Source organism: Numenius arquata, chromosome 1 (assembly GCF_964106895.1).
Source record: "Numenius arquata chromosome 1, bNumArq3.hap1.1, whole genome shotgun sequence".
NCBI classification, from domain to species: Eukaryota; Metazoa; Chordata; class Aves; order Charadriiformes; family Scolopacidae; genus Numenius; species Numenius arquata.
In genome coordinates, this window is record NC_133576.1 from 48,417,601 (window position 1) to 48,433,544 (window position 15,944).

At 39.1% G+C, this 15,944-nt stretch overlaps 1 protein-coding gene across 1 annotated transcript in view; it reads right to left on the reverse strand.

Annotated features, from left to right (window-relative positions):
• Nucleotides 1-1,186: 1,186 nt before the first annotated feature.
• The window catches only part of SYTL5 (synaptotagmin like 5), a 55,016-nt gene continuing 40,258 nt past the window's right edge, over nt 1,187-15,944 (reverse strand). The window contains exons 10-17 of the mRNA XM_074147643.1: nt 14,000-14,065; nt 12,880-13,058; nt 11,932-12,034; nt 9,585-9,746; nt 5,778-5,886; nt 4,153-4,288; nt 1,932-2,140; nt 1,187-1,329 (exon numbers count right to left, since the gene is read on the reverse strand). Of these exons, the coding sequence (XP_074003744.1) occupies nt 1,187-1,329; nt 1,932-2,140; nt 4,153-4,288; nt 5,778-5,886; nt 9,585-9,746; nt 11,932-12,034; nt 12,880-13,058; nt 14,000-14,065 (1,107 nt within the window). The remainder of the gene's footprint in view (nt 1,330-1,931; nt 2,141-4,152; nt 4,289-5,777; nt 5,887-9,584; nt 9,747-11,931; nt 12,035-12,879; nt 13,059-13,999; nt 14,066-15,944) is intronic.

Sequence of the window (15,944 nt, forward strand, 5' to 3'; positions counted from 1 at the left end):
GTATGAATCCCCAGAGGATGGGGAATCTAAGTAGGTGTAAAATCACTTTAGGAAACCAAACGGCAAAATTACTGTTGAACAATTGTCACAGTTAATAAGATTAATGATTGAACTGGCCAAAACCCACTGTTATTGTTAAATCCACTGTTATCTCACAGGGGGAGTTCAGGAGAAAAAAGTCCTACTCTGGCTAATAATTAACATGCATGGGCACGCCTGAAGGGTATCCCAGCCCCTTCCAAGAAAACTGCATGGTTGTGCAAATCATTCTGGCACGTGCTTTAATCACATCACTTTACTACACAAACCCACTGTGTGTCTCATCTCAGCAACTCATCAGATGGCGACAGGCACATGAACATATTCCCTCTGTTCAATGACATCAGAAGATCTTGGCTAGAGCTGTCAACTGAATGAAAAACACAATAATACCATGTAGTTCTGGAAACTGGAGATTTGTTAACGATTTATTTTCATTAGAGGCTCTTTGATTATGTTGAACCAAGTCTGCCTTTTATACAGTGCATTAAAATAACCCAGGGAATGCCAGAACACCAGCACTGTACACGGGCTCACCTGCTGCCTGTTTCTAGCGTGCAGCACAGTGCACTGGCCTTCCTTGGTGGGCTGCTTGGTTCCAAGCCTGCCACCCTGCACGCGACACAGCCCACCAAGCAAACACGATAAAGAAAGATTATTCGTTATCCTTCATAACATTATGGCTTTTTCTCTTTCAAATACCAAAGCACAGACTCACTCTGAATCTGTTTGTACTGTATCGCTGCTGTCTTCTAGGCCATCTTTGACCCAGATGGAGATATGTAAACCAGGCATTACTTACTAAACGACTAACTAGAGAATTTGCTCACTCTGTGCACCCACCCTAACCCCCATGCAGAGGTTTTCGTCAGCTGCACACTGGTCACTAGAAGGGACAGAGAAAGCCAGTCCAATCTCTGTACAAGGTCAAATTCTCACTGGCTTCAGGAGAAACATAATCCATACCAGAACCCTGGGTTAAACACGTGCACATGAAAGTGCAGAATGCATTAAAGTCTCACTTGGAGCCTTAATATCCAAGGCAGAGGGTACAATCCTTTCACAATTCCAAATGGGCAAAGTGAAAAAAGCCTGAACACCACTGAAGTGAGGAGTACCTGTGGTACCCCTCAGTAGCTAAAGTCTTTCAGAGTCTGCGTTTTCCCATGCTGGATCTTAGCATTAGTATCCCTTCCACAGGAGCTCCAGGACTGTCAATCATCTTCTGCCAGAGGTGCTGCTCTTCCCCTTGAGAGTCCATCCAGTCAACCTCCTTGCCATTACTTACACCTGGTAATTGCAAAAACATGAGGTGTTTTGGCATATTAATAAGCAGTTACTCAATACTTTCTTATGTGCTCCAACAGTCTAAAGAAAGATGACAAGCACTTCACACTACTCACCTGCACAGGGAGTTATACTGAAAACAGGTAGCTCCTGGAGAGCACCGATTTGTCATTACACCCCTTTGCGGTGCATGGTACAGAAACCTCCCCCCTCTGCACCACGAGCAACTTTCTCCTAACAGAGGAGGAACGCATTCACACCTCTTCCAGAGCACACCATCGCCAGCAGAAAGGCTGCTGTTGGACAAAAGTGGTCTTGTCCTCCTCACTGGGATGCTAAGAAACACTTCCAAGTAATTCCCAGTTCTTCTAGACTTTGCTAAAGTGCAACTGGGCGCCAAATTTTTGTGTCTCACTCAATGGTGGAAAGAACTAAACCATCTACGTATTAGATGGTACCTTCTCTCCCTTTTCAATTTCCCCAAGTTCCCATATACTTTCCATACACTCCATAACATTTCTGTCCCTCATACTCATGAATCACTTGCGGTGAGGAAGAAGGAGAGCAGAATAATAAAAGCAAACACGAGTCAGGTGGGACCTTACCATTTCCAGTGCTCAAACGGACACCTCCCAGAAAAATATTACTGGAGAGTGACTCCTTGTCCCACACAGTCAGTTCTAGACAGACATTACGTATATCCCTTGCATTCAAGCCACCGAAAGCAAAGGTATGATTCCACTGGGGGTTCACACTCTTTTTTATGATGGGAGTTTTGTGTTTTGTAGCTTTGCTGTCATCTGGGAGAAGGTACCTGGGAGATATGAAAAAGCAAGATTGAATATGTAGATGGAATGTCACATAATACTCACAAAGAATTACAATCATGTAGAGGTTCAAATAGGATCAGAACCCTGTTTCCCCACTGTTATTAAATTAAGCATATACCTGAATTGCATAGTTTGCACTTGTGCTCCATTTGTTCTTATAGTTACAGTGTCAGTTATCACCAGCAGAAACTAAAATTAGGTCTCCTTACTCCATGCCTTCGGTCTTAACCACAAACTTTTTCTTTGAGTGAGACTAAATATAGACAGGATCATAAAAATGTTGGCTAGAAAGGGCCTCTGGAATCACCTAGTCCGGTCTCGCTCTCAAAGCGGGAGAGAGGAAGACATTTCTTTCTCCAGAAAGAAATGGACATGACTGATAAGGAAGGAACTTCAGCAGGTTAGCATTATTGATTTGAGTTGCCTAATCCCCCTAATGAGTGCAGAAGCACTAATGCTGTAAAGTCTGACAAGCTTTTCACATTTTACTTTTAGTGGAGAATTCCTTTAGTGGAACTAAGTGAACTTAATACTCTTGTTTCAAAATCAGAGGTCTGTACAAATTTCCATAGTCTGTACCTTCACCTCCTTCAGCAAAGCTAACAGAATAACTTTGTGGTTGCACATGAATACTAAAGGGTCAGACATACAAACAAATCGTAACGCTAGATGTTGATCAGGATCCCTGTGCAGGCTTTTACTTGACAACAAACATGAGCTGGTTTACTGCAGCAGGCTAACCTATGTCAAATTATCTCAAGCTAACAGTGCAGAGTAGACCACTGCAGCACCACAACCGGTTCATGGCGACTTGGTTATGCATTTAGCCATGACATGTGACAGATCTACAGTCCAAGGAATCACAGAATATTTTTGGTTGGATGGGACCTTTGAGATCATCTGTATTGAATAATCCGTGTCAGCAACAGCAGACACCACTAATTAAAGATAGTCTGGAGAATTATTGGTCATGCATTGCTACTGCTAATTTAAAAAGGCTTTGACAACGTTTTCTCCCTGAAGTCTGTTGCAAGCTCCAGTAAGATCAGAGAGTCTATTTTCAGTAAAAGGAAATGCGCTCACACATAGCAGGAAAAGAGATGGCATGGGAGAACAAATACACAGGAAGAATAGCTCAAACTTTTTCTACATGAAGTGTATAAGGTTACTGATAGTTTGAAGCACGCTACAAAATCAAGATAAATTCTCAGCTCCGCCAAGGAATTAAAGGCAGGATATTTTCTACAGTCACCATTTAGTAATAACACTCAAACCATTACTAATGAACTAGAGCATATCCAAAAATCAGCAATTCTGACAGCTAGTATTGAAAGCAAAAACTGGCAAAAAAAAATGTTTTAAGCTATCCATTATTTCCAAAATTTGACATTTCAAAAGCATAACTTAAACTTATGAAAAATCCAATATAATGAGGCATGGGCAAGTATGTTCGTTTTATTCAAACACAAGTATACCCTATATGTAGCATTTTCTATATAGTCTGGATTTTGACTGTCCAACTCAAAATGTTGCTTGTATAATAAAAAGGTACATATATATGTCATACTAAACATATTTTTACGTACCCAAATGCATACAGACATATAAGTGACACAGACTGTGAGTTCCCTAATTTACAACTTCTTGCCTCCAGGAGAGATGAATAAGCCTCTCTCTGCTGACTCAGTAGAAGTGTTTTATTTTACCAAACTTTATATTCTATAACAGCGTGCACATTAGCACAGTGGATACTTATGTATGAATGGTTCTTGTCCTCGACTGAGTAGTATTTAAATATCGTTGTATTTAACTACTGGGACAACCCGTACCTCTCTACCCTTATCCCACAGCATCCTTCTCTTCATCATACCATTTTGAATTGTCAGTTGCTTTTCAGGACTGACACTCCATGTACATATATATTGAAAAAAATTTGATCAGCCAAAATATGATTGTGTGCAGCCATTAAAAAAATGGGGAGAAACAAACCACAGACCCTTTCACGAAAGTGTCAGATGTGCCTCCTGATTTCACCGCTGTTAAATTCTTTGCTTCTTTGATGAGGACTTCTAATATACCTCCAGATGGCACAGGAGAGTCTCCCTTTTTTCCTTTTTTAAAGCTCTTCTTTCCTATACATAGAACAGAGTTGCAATGTCATCAGAATCATCAGAAATTATATGTACACTACAAGACTGATTTGGAAATGTAAGTCAGCTTGGCTAGATTCTTTCGCTCATTTCCGGCAATGGGATTAAAGTATTTCTTATAAGGAGATTGTGATTCTCTATGGGTAAAGAAACTAATAAGGCAGGGGCAGAAAAGTCACTCCATATTTGATAAAGGACTTGACTATGTAACTATTCCTTCCTGGACACAACAGGGTGCCCTATCTGAAGTTGTTTCCAAATACAAGTATTTGTGGATTACCGTGCTGAACACAAAGAACTGCACGTCCTTTAAGTCCTACCTTCTTGTCAGAATCTACTTCCGCCACTGATGCTAAGGCAGCCCTACACCACAAGTAAGGTATAAAACCTCTGTCCCAAAGCTTAAAATGCAGAAATACACCGCATGTATTCCACTTGTAAGGATGCAGTGCTCCTCAGAGACTGTGACAAAAGGACACAGCGAGCACTGACACACTACTGCTTTTGAACAGCAGTGTGAAGGCACTTGTACCTGCTACTGCTGCAGATTTTAAGAGGCTTATCAGCAGGGATCGTACACCCTGACTCAGGCTGAAAACCTCAGAAAAAAAGATCAGGAGTGATGTTAAAATTCACCAATTTAAAAAAATGCAGATAGTGTATATCTGGGCTCAGACAACAATTAGCTTTTAAGAGAGAAACCCTTGGAATTACTACTAGCAGAGGCAATATCATCTGCCAAAAAAAGAAAGAGAAAAGTCTAATATACCTGTCAAATCCTAATGCTAACAAGCAATTTTGTCACTAAGGCAGTGATATACCTGTGTTGGGTATATCCCTGTACACTCAGGTGTTACCCAGTGATTGGTTTCATTTCAGATGACTGCTGTTCCTCATGCTACTACAATGCGAAGAGTTAGTAACTATTTTCCCCTGTTCATTGTTGATAAAATAATGTCTTACCCTAAAGAATTCAATAATATTTTACAGGACTGAATTCCAGCAGTAACACAGCAAAACTGAGCAGAGGTAAAGCAGTGTGAAAAAAGAGTGAAAATGAGGGGAGAGGTACACTTAAGGACAATTAAGCACACAGAGAACTAAGTGAAGTCTATTACTTTGATCAGCTATACACTGTATATAACTAGCTGAAGAATGATGGAGACAGTTTATTTCTATGTGGCTGTCCTTGATCATGTTATCTAACTTCTTTTTTTTTTTTTTTTTAGTTAGGTCATAGCCATGTATCAACACTCGACTGCACACCCCTCTACCCTTCTCTCTCCTTAGCTTCAATGTAAGCGAAGAGTCTGAAGCAGGAGAAACACACAGTTCAGATTTTCCCCACATAAAGACAAGCAGTATATTTAAGTATGGTTTCAATCTTCACTAATAGCATTATTTCACCCTAGAAAAGCATTTTAATACTCAAAAGGATGTAATCATATGCTGCCATTAATGCTTGTTTTACCTTGAAACTGCCCTAGAGGAAGCATTAGGTTTCTGTCTGGGGGAATGTAACGTAAAACAACTGTCAGTTCTCCTTTATATTGAAGCCCAACATCTGTTGCAACCTCCACCTGAAAAGAACAAAAACAAACAAGCAGACAGAAATACAGCTTAAGTTAAGCATTCACCTTCTCCTTTTGATTTTAACTTTTTTTGTACCCATACAGTGTTTGAAACACTTCTTAAACATATCAAGACATACCAACCCACTTTCAGATAATTAGACATTCCAGACTGAATGCAGTCACATTTCAGAAAACTTGATGAGCTAGGGAATGCAAGCACTAAGGAGAATAAAGCCACTTGGCATTAGACATTCTTGAGTGAACATACACAGGAGAGCGATATCTAGCATCAGTAAGTGAAGCACACAAACAGAAAAAAACTTGAACTTATTTCTGAACATATAAACATTAGTTAATCTAAGCGGATGTGCAGCTCTTATTTCCCCCGATCAGGATTTTAAACCATAATTGGTTTCATATATTTTAGAAGCGTCACTACTGAGTCACTCATGGAATGGAGATGTGGGGAACCAGGGTGGCGGAAGAGAGCAGAGTCCAGCTCTGAAATAGAAAAACATTTTTGAAACCTGTTACCGCCAGTATCCTTTTCCTTCTCTACACAGCTACTATTTCTTTATCTTTTTGTTTTATAAATGTTTGAATCTTGCCCAGAAAGAATGCATTCAGTACTCTTCAGGCCTTCACTGACCTGTGCTGAACTTCCATTCATATTGTAAGTTGGAAACTAAATTTTAAAAACAATAGATGCAACGCAAAGAGAACATGGTGTGTCAGTTCAAATTGACTTCTCCTATTAAAATAAAGGGCAGTGAAAAAGAAGTTTTGCACATTTACATTAGAGATCAGGTCTATGAAAACCTTGGGCTTATGCTAACCTTGCTCAGGGATGCCCAGTAACGGAGGTGGGACCACCCAGATGCTTGCATTTCTGTGCTTAGGTTTGGGTGCAAATAAACAAATCCTGTGATCCATCACAGCGACAAAGCACATGTATAAAGAGAGAGTGCCCTGGAGTGCTAAGACACACACCCCCCAAGGTACCACACAAGCTTCTAGAGAACTGCTTATAGATGAATGTCTGTCTGATCAGTGACCGTATTTCTCCGAGATGCATTCAGCTTGTTTCCTGACTCCCCACAAAGGCTAAAATTCTATCAAGAGGAAACAGAACCAAACCCCACACCAGAAATACATACAGTGATGTGCACAGTCAGCACTGCCTTTATACCATAGACTCCAGGCCAAGGCACTAACCATGTTCAGTGGGGCTAAGGCTGTACACAAGAACGGGACAGGAAACAAAACTATTTTAGTGATAACAACATGGCCCTTCTGTGACTTTGAAGCACTTTTACGGCAACACAGGTATTCCTGCAGTGACTCTGAGAAATATGGTCCTGTTTCCACCACTGTCTGATGCCAGCTGCTACAACAGAGAACAGAAGAAAACCTGTAGTAAAGTGCTGTGGGGTAATTTGCACAACATCTAAATCTTGCCAGTCAGGCATCTCACTTTTAGTCTAAACTATGTAACTTTAGGATCAAGTTTCCCATAAAGGCAACAAGGATAATTTTTTTATGTTCTGCTGGTGGACAAGTGATGGCATAAGTTCTTACGTCAGGAACAATTTGTCAGTCTCCTCCCCAAACCCGCACATAACATGGCTCTAGACTCTGTCCCCTCTTTAACCACAGAACTATTTTCTCTTCTTTTTCTGATTTAACCACACTCCTCTTGAAAACCGACATTCGATGCTCATAGAAGAAACAGGGCTTAAAGTCTCCAACCTTTTCACTAAAGCAGCTAAATGATTCATGATAAAATAAATAAAGCGCTGTAATAAAACCCAGGAAATGTTTCACTGCCTTTCCTGTCTCTATCAGGCAGTTCATACGGGAGGACAGCATGTAATTTGAATGTGTATTAACCCATGCTTTTTTTCTTCTTTTTTTTTTTTCTCAAAATGCAGTAATTGATTTTTCAAAAATATTATCATCTTTGCTGATCAGCAATCTCAGCAGCGTTTTAAGTTTAGAAATATTATTTGTAACAACTTAGGAGGCAGACAAGACCAATTCTGCGATTGCTTTCTTTGGTAAAAAAAGAACTCATTTAAAAAAAGAACTAATTTAAAAATCCTTTTAACAGGTTTGGAAATAATCAGACAACACCTTCCAGCTGGAATGGCTGAAATGCCTAGCGCCTCGTTACTTTTTTCCTGAGCAGGAGAGCTTCATGACTGTCTTTTTTCTTTCCCCCTGTTAGGGTTAAAAGAAACCACCCATATGCACACACAAATCCCCAAAGACTGAAATGAGATGACAAAGAGACAACTGCATGATAAGAAGCTCAATTTCAGACCAGCATTGCATACAAACTGCGAGCAAACCAAATACTAGATGTGTATCTTACTGTTGTAGACCAGCGGGTACTGAATAAGAGCAACATCTGAGCAACAGGCAGAGCTATGGCAGAGGTGAAGCAGACATTTCTTCTGCTTCAAAAGCCCCCCTATCAACCCAAGAGGAGTAACTTACACAAAGCAAGCTTGTAAGGAAGACGGTATAATCCTTGCCTGGACACAGTGCTGATTGAAACACGTTCGCAGAACATTGTTAGCCTCTTTCTCTTCCTGGTCTCGCCTTGTCTGGACCATGAAGGAAGGTGGTCACCCTTATTGACAAAGCTGAACTAGGAAACTGGGAATGATCTTCCTTGCTACTTACAAAGTGTGAGGTAAATGTTCAAAGAAGAGACCAATTTCCTTATGTATCTTCTGGGAAATTATTTACTAAACCATAAATTTGTGACAGTTTAGATGTAAGCCTTACAAAGGGCTATACCTAGAAATTAGTTATACAGCAATCAGATCCATCTCCCAACTTGAGAGAAAGGCACAAATCGAACACTCCCTCCTAAAACCCTGGATATAACACTAGTTCCTTAAAAATAGTGAACACAGAGCAAACAAGTCATCAGAGTCTATCTCCACATCACTTGCAGTAAAACCTTGGATTTTTCTGCATCAAGAAAAATATGCTTTCTGAAATGGCAATCTAAACCACTGGAATTTGTGGGGATTCTGCCTGCTGCAGGAGCAAGCAAGGCAGAAGCCTTTAATCCTCTAGCTTACAATAGCTCTTTGAATCTCTTCCAAAAATAAACACCTTTGCCAAAGCAGGGGGTGCCCTGGAGACAGAAGTCATCCTAGCCTTAGCTAAGTACAATGCAAGTCCTGTTTCACAGACCAATTGATTTGCCTGCTGAGAACCCTTATCTTGTACCTTCCTAGTTAAGATGAAGAAGAGATTAATAAGTCATTTTGTCACAGCTGAAAAGCGTGAAGCACTTTGAACTGAAACAAAAAAGATCTATTTCTTTAATAAACTGTTAAGGGCTGGGTAGAGGGGTAGAAAAGTCTTCTGGTTTAAATGCTAGTTTTAAAAAATAATCAATTTCTTTACTAGGTCATTTCTTCACTGCAGTTTATTACAAGATAACTTAATATTTTATTTAAAAGCTGGGGGGGTTTTGTTTGTTTTTAAGTAGCCAATTGTGTGTAAAGTTCTCATGAAGACTTAAAACCCAGTATGTTTTGATTGAATAAAGAACAAAGATATTATTTTTATTACCATATTAGACACTCAAAGTCACCATCTTATAAATATGTTCCAAAGGAAAAATAACTAAGCCCTGCTAAATTTGTTTCGCAACACTTTCATTGGCCCCTGGAAACCCTTACCTTAGGCTGGAGCACAAACCACTCATCGCCCTGATTTTCGAAGTTCCAGGAGTCAAATGGAATTTCTACCTCCCCAAGGAAGCTGTTGCGTCCAAATCTGTCATAGTGCCAGACAGAAAGCTGCAGGGTCCTGGTTTCTAACTGTGTGTGACTGATGACATACTACCAACAGAAAAAGAGAAAAGGAAACTCTCAGAATAAGCATAAATAATAGTTTCCATGGGGCCTTTTACAGCTCTAGCTCAATTTCACAAAGCCCACAGCAGCTAACAAATGAAGCATGAAAGAGATTTGTTTTCTTTGCAAACAAGATTGATCTAGCTAGAAAGCTCATGAGGTTAATGTTAAACCCACCTCTTTTCTTTGCAGTATACATCCAATTGTAATTAATGTTACTATTATAATTGTGTTTTTTCTGTATTATTTACTGGGTACTTATGACTATAGAGTAAATTATGATGCTTAAAACTATGATCCTGTTAATTCCTTAGAAGTTAATGTAAAAGAAGCAGATCAACATCAAAGTTTAGTTCGTAAGAAGAAACCCCACTGGTTCTTTCATCCCTAAAGAGAGTCTGCTGTACACTGCTTTCTAGAAATAGTATACTCTCCTTTTCAATTGTATCTTTGTAACTTATGAAAAATTGTTCTGAAAACAAGAAAAACTGCATCTGCAGAACATGCACCGAGCATATCAGTCTTAGTAACCATTGTTGGTTTTGAAAGCTATTAAAAAACTCCTCTGAAGAAACAGCATGTTCTAGCAAATACACAGAAAATTACAAGCATCTGGAATTCTAGCTCTGCACACTCTGCTTTTAGCAAAAGGCCCATTAATTCCCTGAAATTCACCCTTCTCCTAGTGTTAGCTGAAGAGACCCAGATGTCTTTTGGTTTTTTTTTTTTTTTTTGCATCAGGAACAACGTCTGGACACAGACACGTATTCTCCAAAAGCTGAACCAGTCAAGTCGGTTGGCGAGCCACACAAGCAGGCTATTCATCTATAGATACGTCTACAATGCTTAAACCTAGATGCCACAGTTCCACTGTGAAAGATTTAGCAACAACTGAATAAAAGCCAAAGAGGGAAGTTGCAGACAGATATAATTATTTTTCTTTTCTTTTTTAACAGTAGTTACAGTTGGGAGGAACAGATGAAGCTCTTGCTTGCTTACCCACAATTGAAGTAAGCTCTCTTTGTTACAATTTGCATTTTTAGCAAGCTGCTAGATCCTATCCTCACTGAGTTCCCTACCAGCAAACGTGCTTAGGGCTATGGTCCTTGCTAAATAGAGTCTAACGCCTTTTTTTTTTCTTTCCCCAGTTCAGGCAAGTCTTTACTATATGCCATTTAAAAAGGAGGCTATACAAGAGGCTCTCCCCTTGGCAAGCAGTCTGGCCGGACCAAGTGTGTATAAGCCTGCAAAATGGTTTTGTAGCCAGGTTAAGCCAAGTATATTGGCCAGGGAACGTCTATTGGCCTCTACTATAAGAAACTTATTTAAAACATCACTGAAATTCCAAAAAAAAAAAAAAATTCAGAAGAAATGAAAAAGAGTTTCTGGCCTCATGACAGATGACTGGGATAACTCTCGTCAATTGACAGGAAGGGGAATCACCAGGAGCCTTGCGGTCCCGTGAACTGGGCAGAAACTCTGCCATTCCCTCCTTCACCACAGAGTCAAGGAAGTGAATAAGCAGCTCATGAGGAGCTCAAAATACTTCAGCCTCTGTAGTGGATGTGGGTAAAAGGCAAGGAAAGAAAGAGCTTGGGCATTCTGCTCCACCAGTCCTCAAGGAAGTGATTTGTCATTGTCTTTTGCAAGAGAAAATTAATTTCACCACAGCTTTTTAGGAAAGCAGGTAGTGAAGCCGTTGTTGGCATTTTCTTACCAAAGTCAGTTCTGCTTTAAAAATAAATAAAAGCCTCCAGAGAAATTCAGATCTTACTGCAAAAGGTTATTTTCTCTTCGGAATCAGTTAGATGGGACGTTTTAAGCCAGATCTACTTCAGCATCAGTTGCTAACTTAGGGCATACGGAATATTTGAGGTGCTTTTAACAACTCTGAGCTCAGGTTAGATGGGAACATGAACAATTTTGAAAGAGACCTAAGGAAACTAGTAGAAGTTTTACCTGTAAAGGGGAGAACCAAACAAAACCACTTCCTCAATGCTGAAAGCCAGAAATTACAACTCATAGGATTACTACATATTTTTGCTTAAATACCTTCCCTGTTGAGGCATCTCTTCCAAATTCTAATCCTCATACTGGAACACATATAGAAAATGCTTGTGAGCACAAGCGGAACATTCATCACAGCCTGAGAGAGAGACAGTGTTCTCACCTTCAGCGTTTCATTAAATTCTGGATTGGTGCTGTTACTTTTAATTTTGGTCTTGCGTTTACTTTGGCGGGACTTATCAGGCAGAAGGTATGCTTTGACATATCTGCAGACCAAGTAGTAAATTATTAGCAAGGAATAAAAACGACCAGTTTGAGCAAGGACCTGACATTGCTGCATCAGCAACACATATGAGGAAATTACTTTTTGCAGTCTAAACAACATACACGTGTAACAGAGAATAAGTGAAACAGAGAGAGGTGTGGTCTTTATCTACAAACATAGCAACTTTAGTCTGATAGGATCAGAATAACAAAAAGCAGAGCTAAATTAATTTACTTATTGTCAGAAATGCAGAAAGCTTTCCCTTTTGTAGTATATGATTACTGACTGGTTACTTATGTCAATACACACACTGAAAATACAAGAGAATGAAAATCTTTATACCTTACATATGATAGGATTACACATGATTAGAGACACTAATTACTACTTCTTGAGGAGAGTGTGTACATATTATATAAAAACTATAATGAGAAGCTCAGAAAACATTGTCCTTACAAAGTAAATCTATAGATGCATGAAACCAGTTACCTCTATCCCTTCCTCCGTCCAAAACATATACTTTAGTTTTGATTCTAGAAGTAAGAAATCAATTCAGCCTCCCTATTCCTTGGTAGTAAAAGGCCAAAAAATACAAAACAGGTTGATAATTTAAGTAATCATATTGTTTCCCCAGAACAAGCACACGTTGCCCTAGTAAATATATTGAAAATGCATTTCCCACAGGGAATCCAAAATCAACCATCATCAGAATGCTGCCTTGTAGCAGCTGGATCCTATGTGTTCTCAGGCTCACATCACAACCCCAGGCTACATCACTGACTACAGCACGTGACAAGGTGGAGGACACCCCTGGCAGAGCCTAAAGGGAAATTATCCTGTGCTTACGGATCAGTCCTTTGCTTCTTCTCATCTGCAACAGCCAGGTTTCTGCAACTTTTCACCAGGATGTTGAGGGCACCTGTTTTGTAGCTGTAGTTGATGCTCAGAAGGATTTCGCCACTGACCTTCACGTTGCCATAGTCACCAGTTTCACTATATACACTCAGCATGCTGTTAATGCTAGTCTGGAGGGGGAGAGAAAAAGGATTTAGAGGTTTAAACAAATTACTCTTTTCCAGAATCTGTTTTTTTTTTTTTCATACAGCTACAGCTTTGCAATATTGTCACACTTGTTAGGACTTGTTATGAAAACAGATATATCATAGAACAGAAATACCGCCATTTGATGTAAAAGGGAATAAGAACTATAATTAATAGGAGCTAAAATGTCTAGACAGTCAATGTTTTTCCACACAGGACTCAAACCTATTTATAAACATGACTAAATCTAAATTACCACCATTTAATTCATGCATGAACTGAAGAGCAGACAGGCTACATAAATTGTAAGCTCACATAAGTTCCAAGCAGGAAAAAAAAAAAAATCACCTCTATGGCTCAGCTGTCTACCTAATTTTTACTCTCATAAGACAACTGCTGACAGAATCATTAGAAAAAGTTATAAGCATCCTTCCTATAATGGAGGCATAAATCTATATTTGTTTAAAGTGAAACTCACCTCTCATTAGCAATTCTAAAAGAATGAGCAAAATTCACTACCCACCATTTCTCCAATTTTCCTAAATCCAAAAGTTCAGCAGTAATCCCACAAAATTTTCCACTGCAACATAATGTATCACCCTTCGATCTCCTTTTTTTCATTCATACCGTGCAGAGCATTGCTACGGGGATTTTGTCTTCCAAAAGATTACAATTAGGAAAGAACTACATGTTTTTAAAGAAAAACCAGAGCAATACCTACACTCTCAGAATCAGAAGCATTCGAGAAATCTGGTGCACGCTTTCTTTTGAGACATTGAGCGAGATTGCTCAAAAACATATATAACTATCTAAATCCTAGCACATAGGAACCTAGCAAGACACATAGGTACTGTCTTCGACAAAAAGGGAGAAATGAGAGAGAAACCTTAAAAGCAAGCTAAGCAGAGGATTCAGGAGAACTCACAGTATCACCATCTTTTTCAGGCACATTTAAATACGTCCATTTTCTGTCAGAGCCTTCTGGGGAGTTCTTTAAAGAAGGCAGTGCAAAAGATCAAAAGAAAAGAGCATTAGATAGCTGCGATAAGAAAGAATAAGTACAGTGATAAATCTTTACCTATACAGACAGGCAGAGGAAGTTTGCGTTGCAAAGCCATAGCGAGAAAGAAAGAAAAAGGTATGACCAAATCAGAGAAATGCTAAAAGTGTTTTCCATATACTTTGAGTATATAGAATATATATGAGTATAAGTGTTTTCCATATACTTGAGTATGACTCGAGGTAATTAAATAGAAATGAAGTATCTATCGTATCAAAATAAACAAACTACACTTTAGAACACCAACTCAACAGATTCGGATATGTATTGGACTGTATTTGGATTTGTCCTCATTTACGTCTGCATCAAGTCAGTTCTCACTCAAGCTAGTTAAAAGCTAAGCATTCATCTATTTGCAGGATTGGCAATTTTGTAAGAAATTGCATTTTCTCTGTGGAGTTTGTAAGAACAGATACAACCACATACAAATATTTAAACATGTCACTTTGGGAAAACATACAGTAATAGAATATTCGAGGAAACACATTCTCCCCTCTGCTTGCCAGAGCAGTATCTGGAAACCTCACAATGACTTCAAGGGAAACTACACCTTGATCTACCTCTTCCTCTCTCAGCTGCAGGGAAGAAGAAAGAGCACAGTCAAAGGGAAGTGCCACACAAAAAGAAAAACTCAACTCTCAGAGCGCCTTGCCTAAGGGCCCTGCAGCAAAGAAAACTGGAGGGATAAGCAGGCCTGTGTCAATATGGTAAACAAGAACAGACATGAAAAAACAGAATGAGCTATCATTATCCATAGAGTTAATTTTATACATCATGTAGGAATAATAAATAGCAAAAATGGTGGTGGTTTGTTTTGTTTTGTTTTTATTTCTGCTGGCCTTCTCTATTCTTTATTTAAAAAGAAAAGAAAAATGCTTGTCCTTTTGTACCTTTGTACAATCAGCTAAAATTCCATGAACAGGACTTATTAAAATTACTGAAGAACTAACAACACACACTGACAAATGTGCCGTATTTTCTCCTATTCCTAACATGCCTCTAGCTAAATTCCAGCCTTTACCATTTATGCATTTCCACCTCTAGCATACGTGAAAATAGGTATCCTTCCTTGGACACTGTTAGTGAACTTAACAGTCTCAGTATGTGTTACAAAATGCCTAAATTTCCTGTAACAGGAAAGTAACAATTTGTGTGCCCACTTCAGAAAACAAACAAGGTTATACCAACATGAAGAGATGGACAAGTTTTTCTCTACTGAATCTTTAGTTAAGTGGGCAGCAAGGGATAAATGATTGGGGGGGGGGAGGGGAGGGCCGGGGGGGGGAACCAACATAAAATCCTAACGGATAACCTCTAATATAACCCTAAATAGATGACCTCTGATGACAGAATTTATGCAAATACAATTTCTAAATTGCTTACAAACCACAGACAAGATAATAGAAATTTAGTAGGAGTATTTGATATACTTTACTTTTGTCCCCACAGACTCTGTTCGGTGGCATTTACATTGGACATCACCTATGCTAAATGTGATGTCCTTAAGAAATCTACTCATTTTCCAGTTTCATAAGTAGTACACAACCACACATATGGAGGATGCAGATCCTTATTTTAGTACCTCACTAAGAATTATATTTGTTTTGCATCATGTCTTATCACTGTAGTAAGGCACTGGAATAATTCAGTCTTACTGATGTGATGCATCTTGACACAAGCACATAAATGTGTTTAGGAGAGGAATCGGTGAAGGATGCAGGGAAAAATAAATACACAGTTCATATATTAGCTTTGGGAAAACTTAAAAGAAAGATACCTAATGCTGAGATACAGTTCCTTTTCAACATCA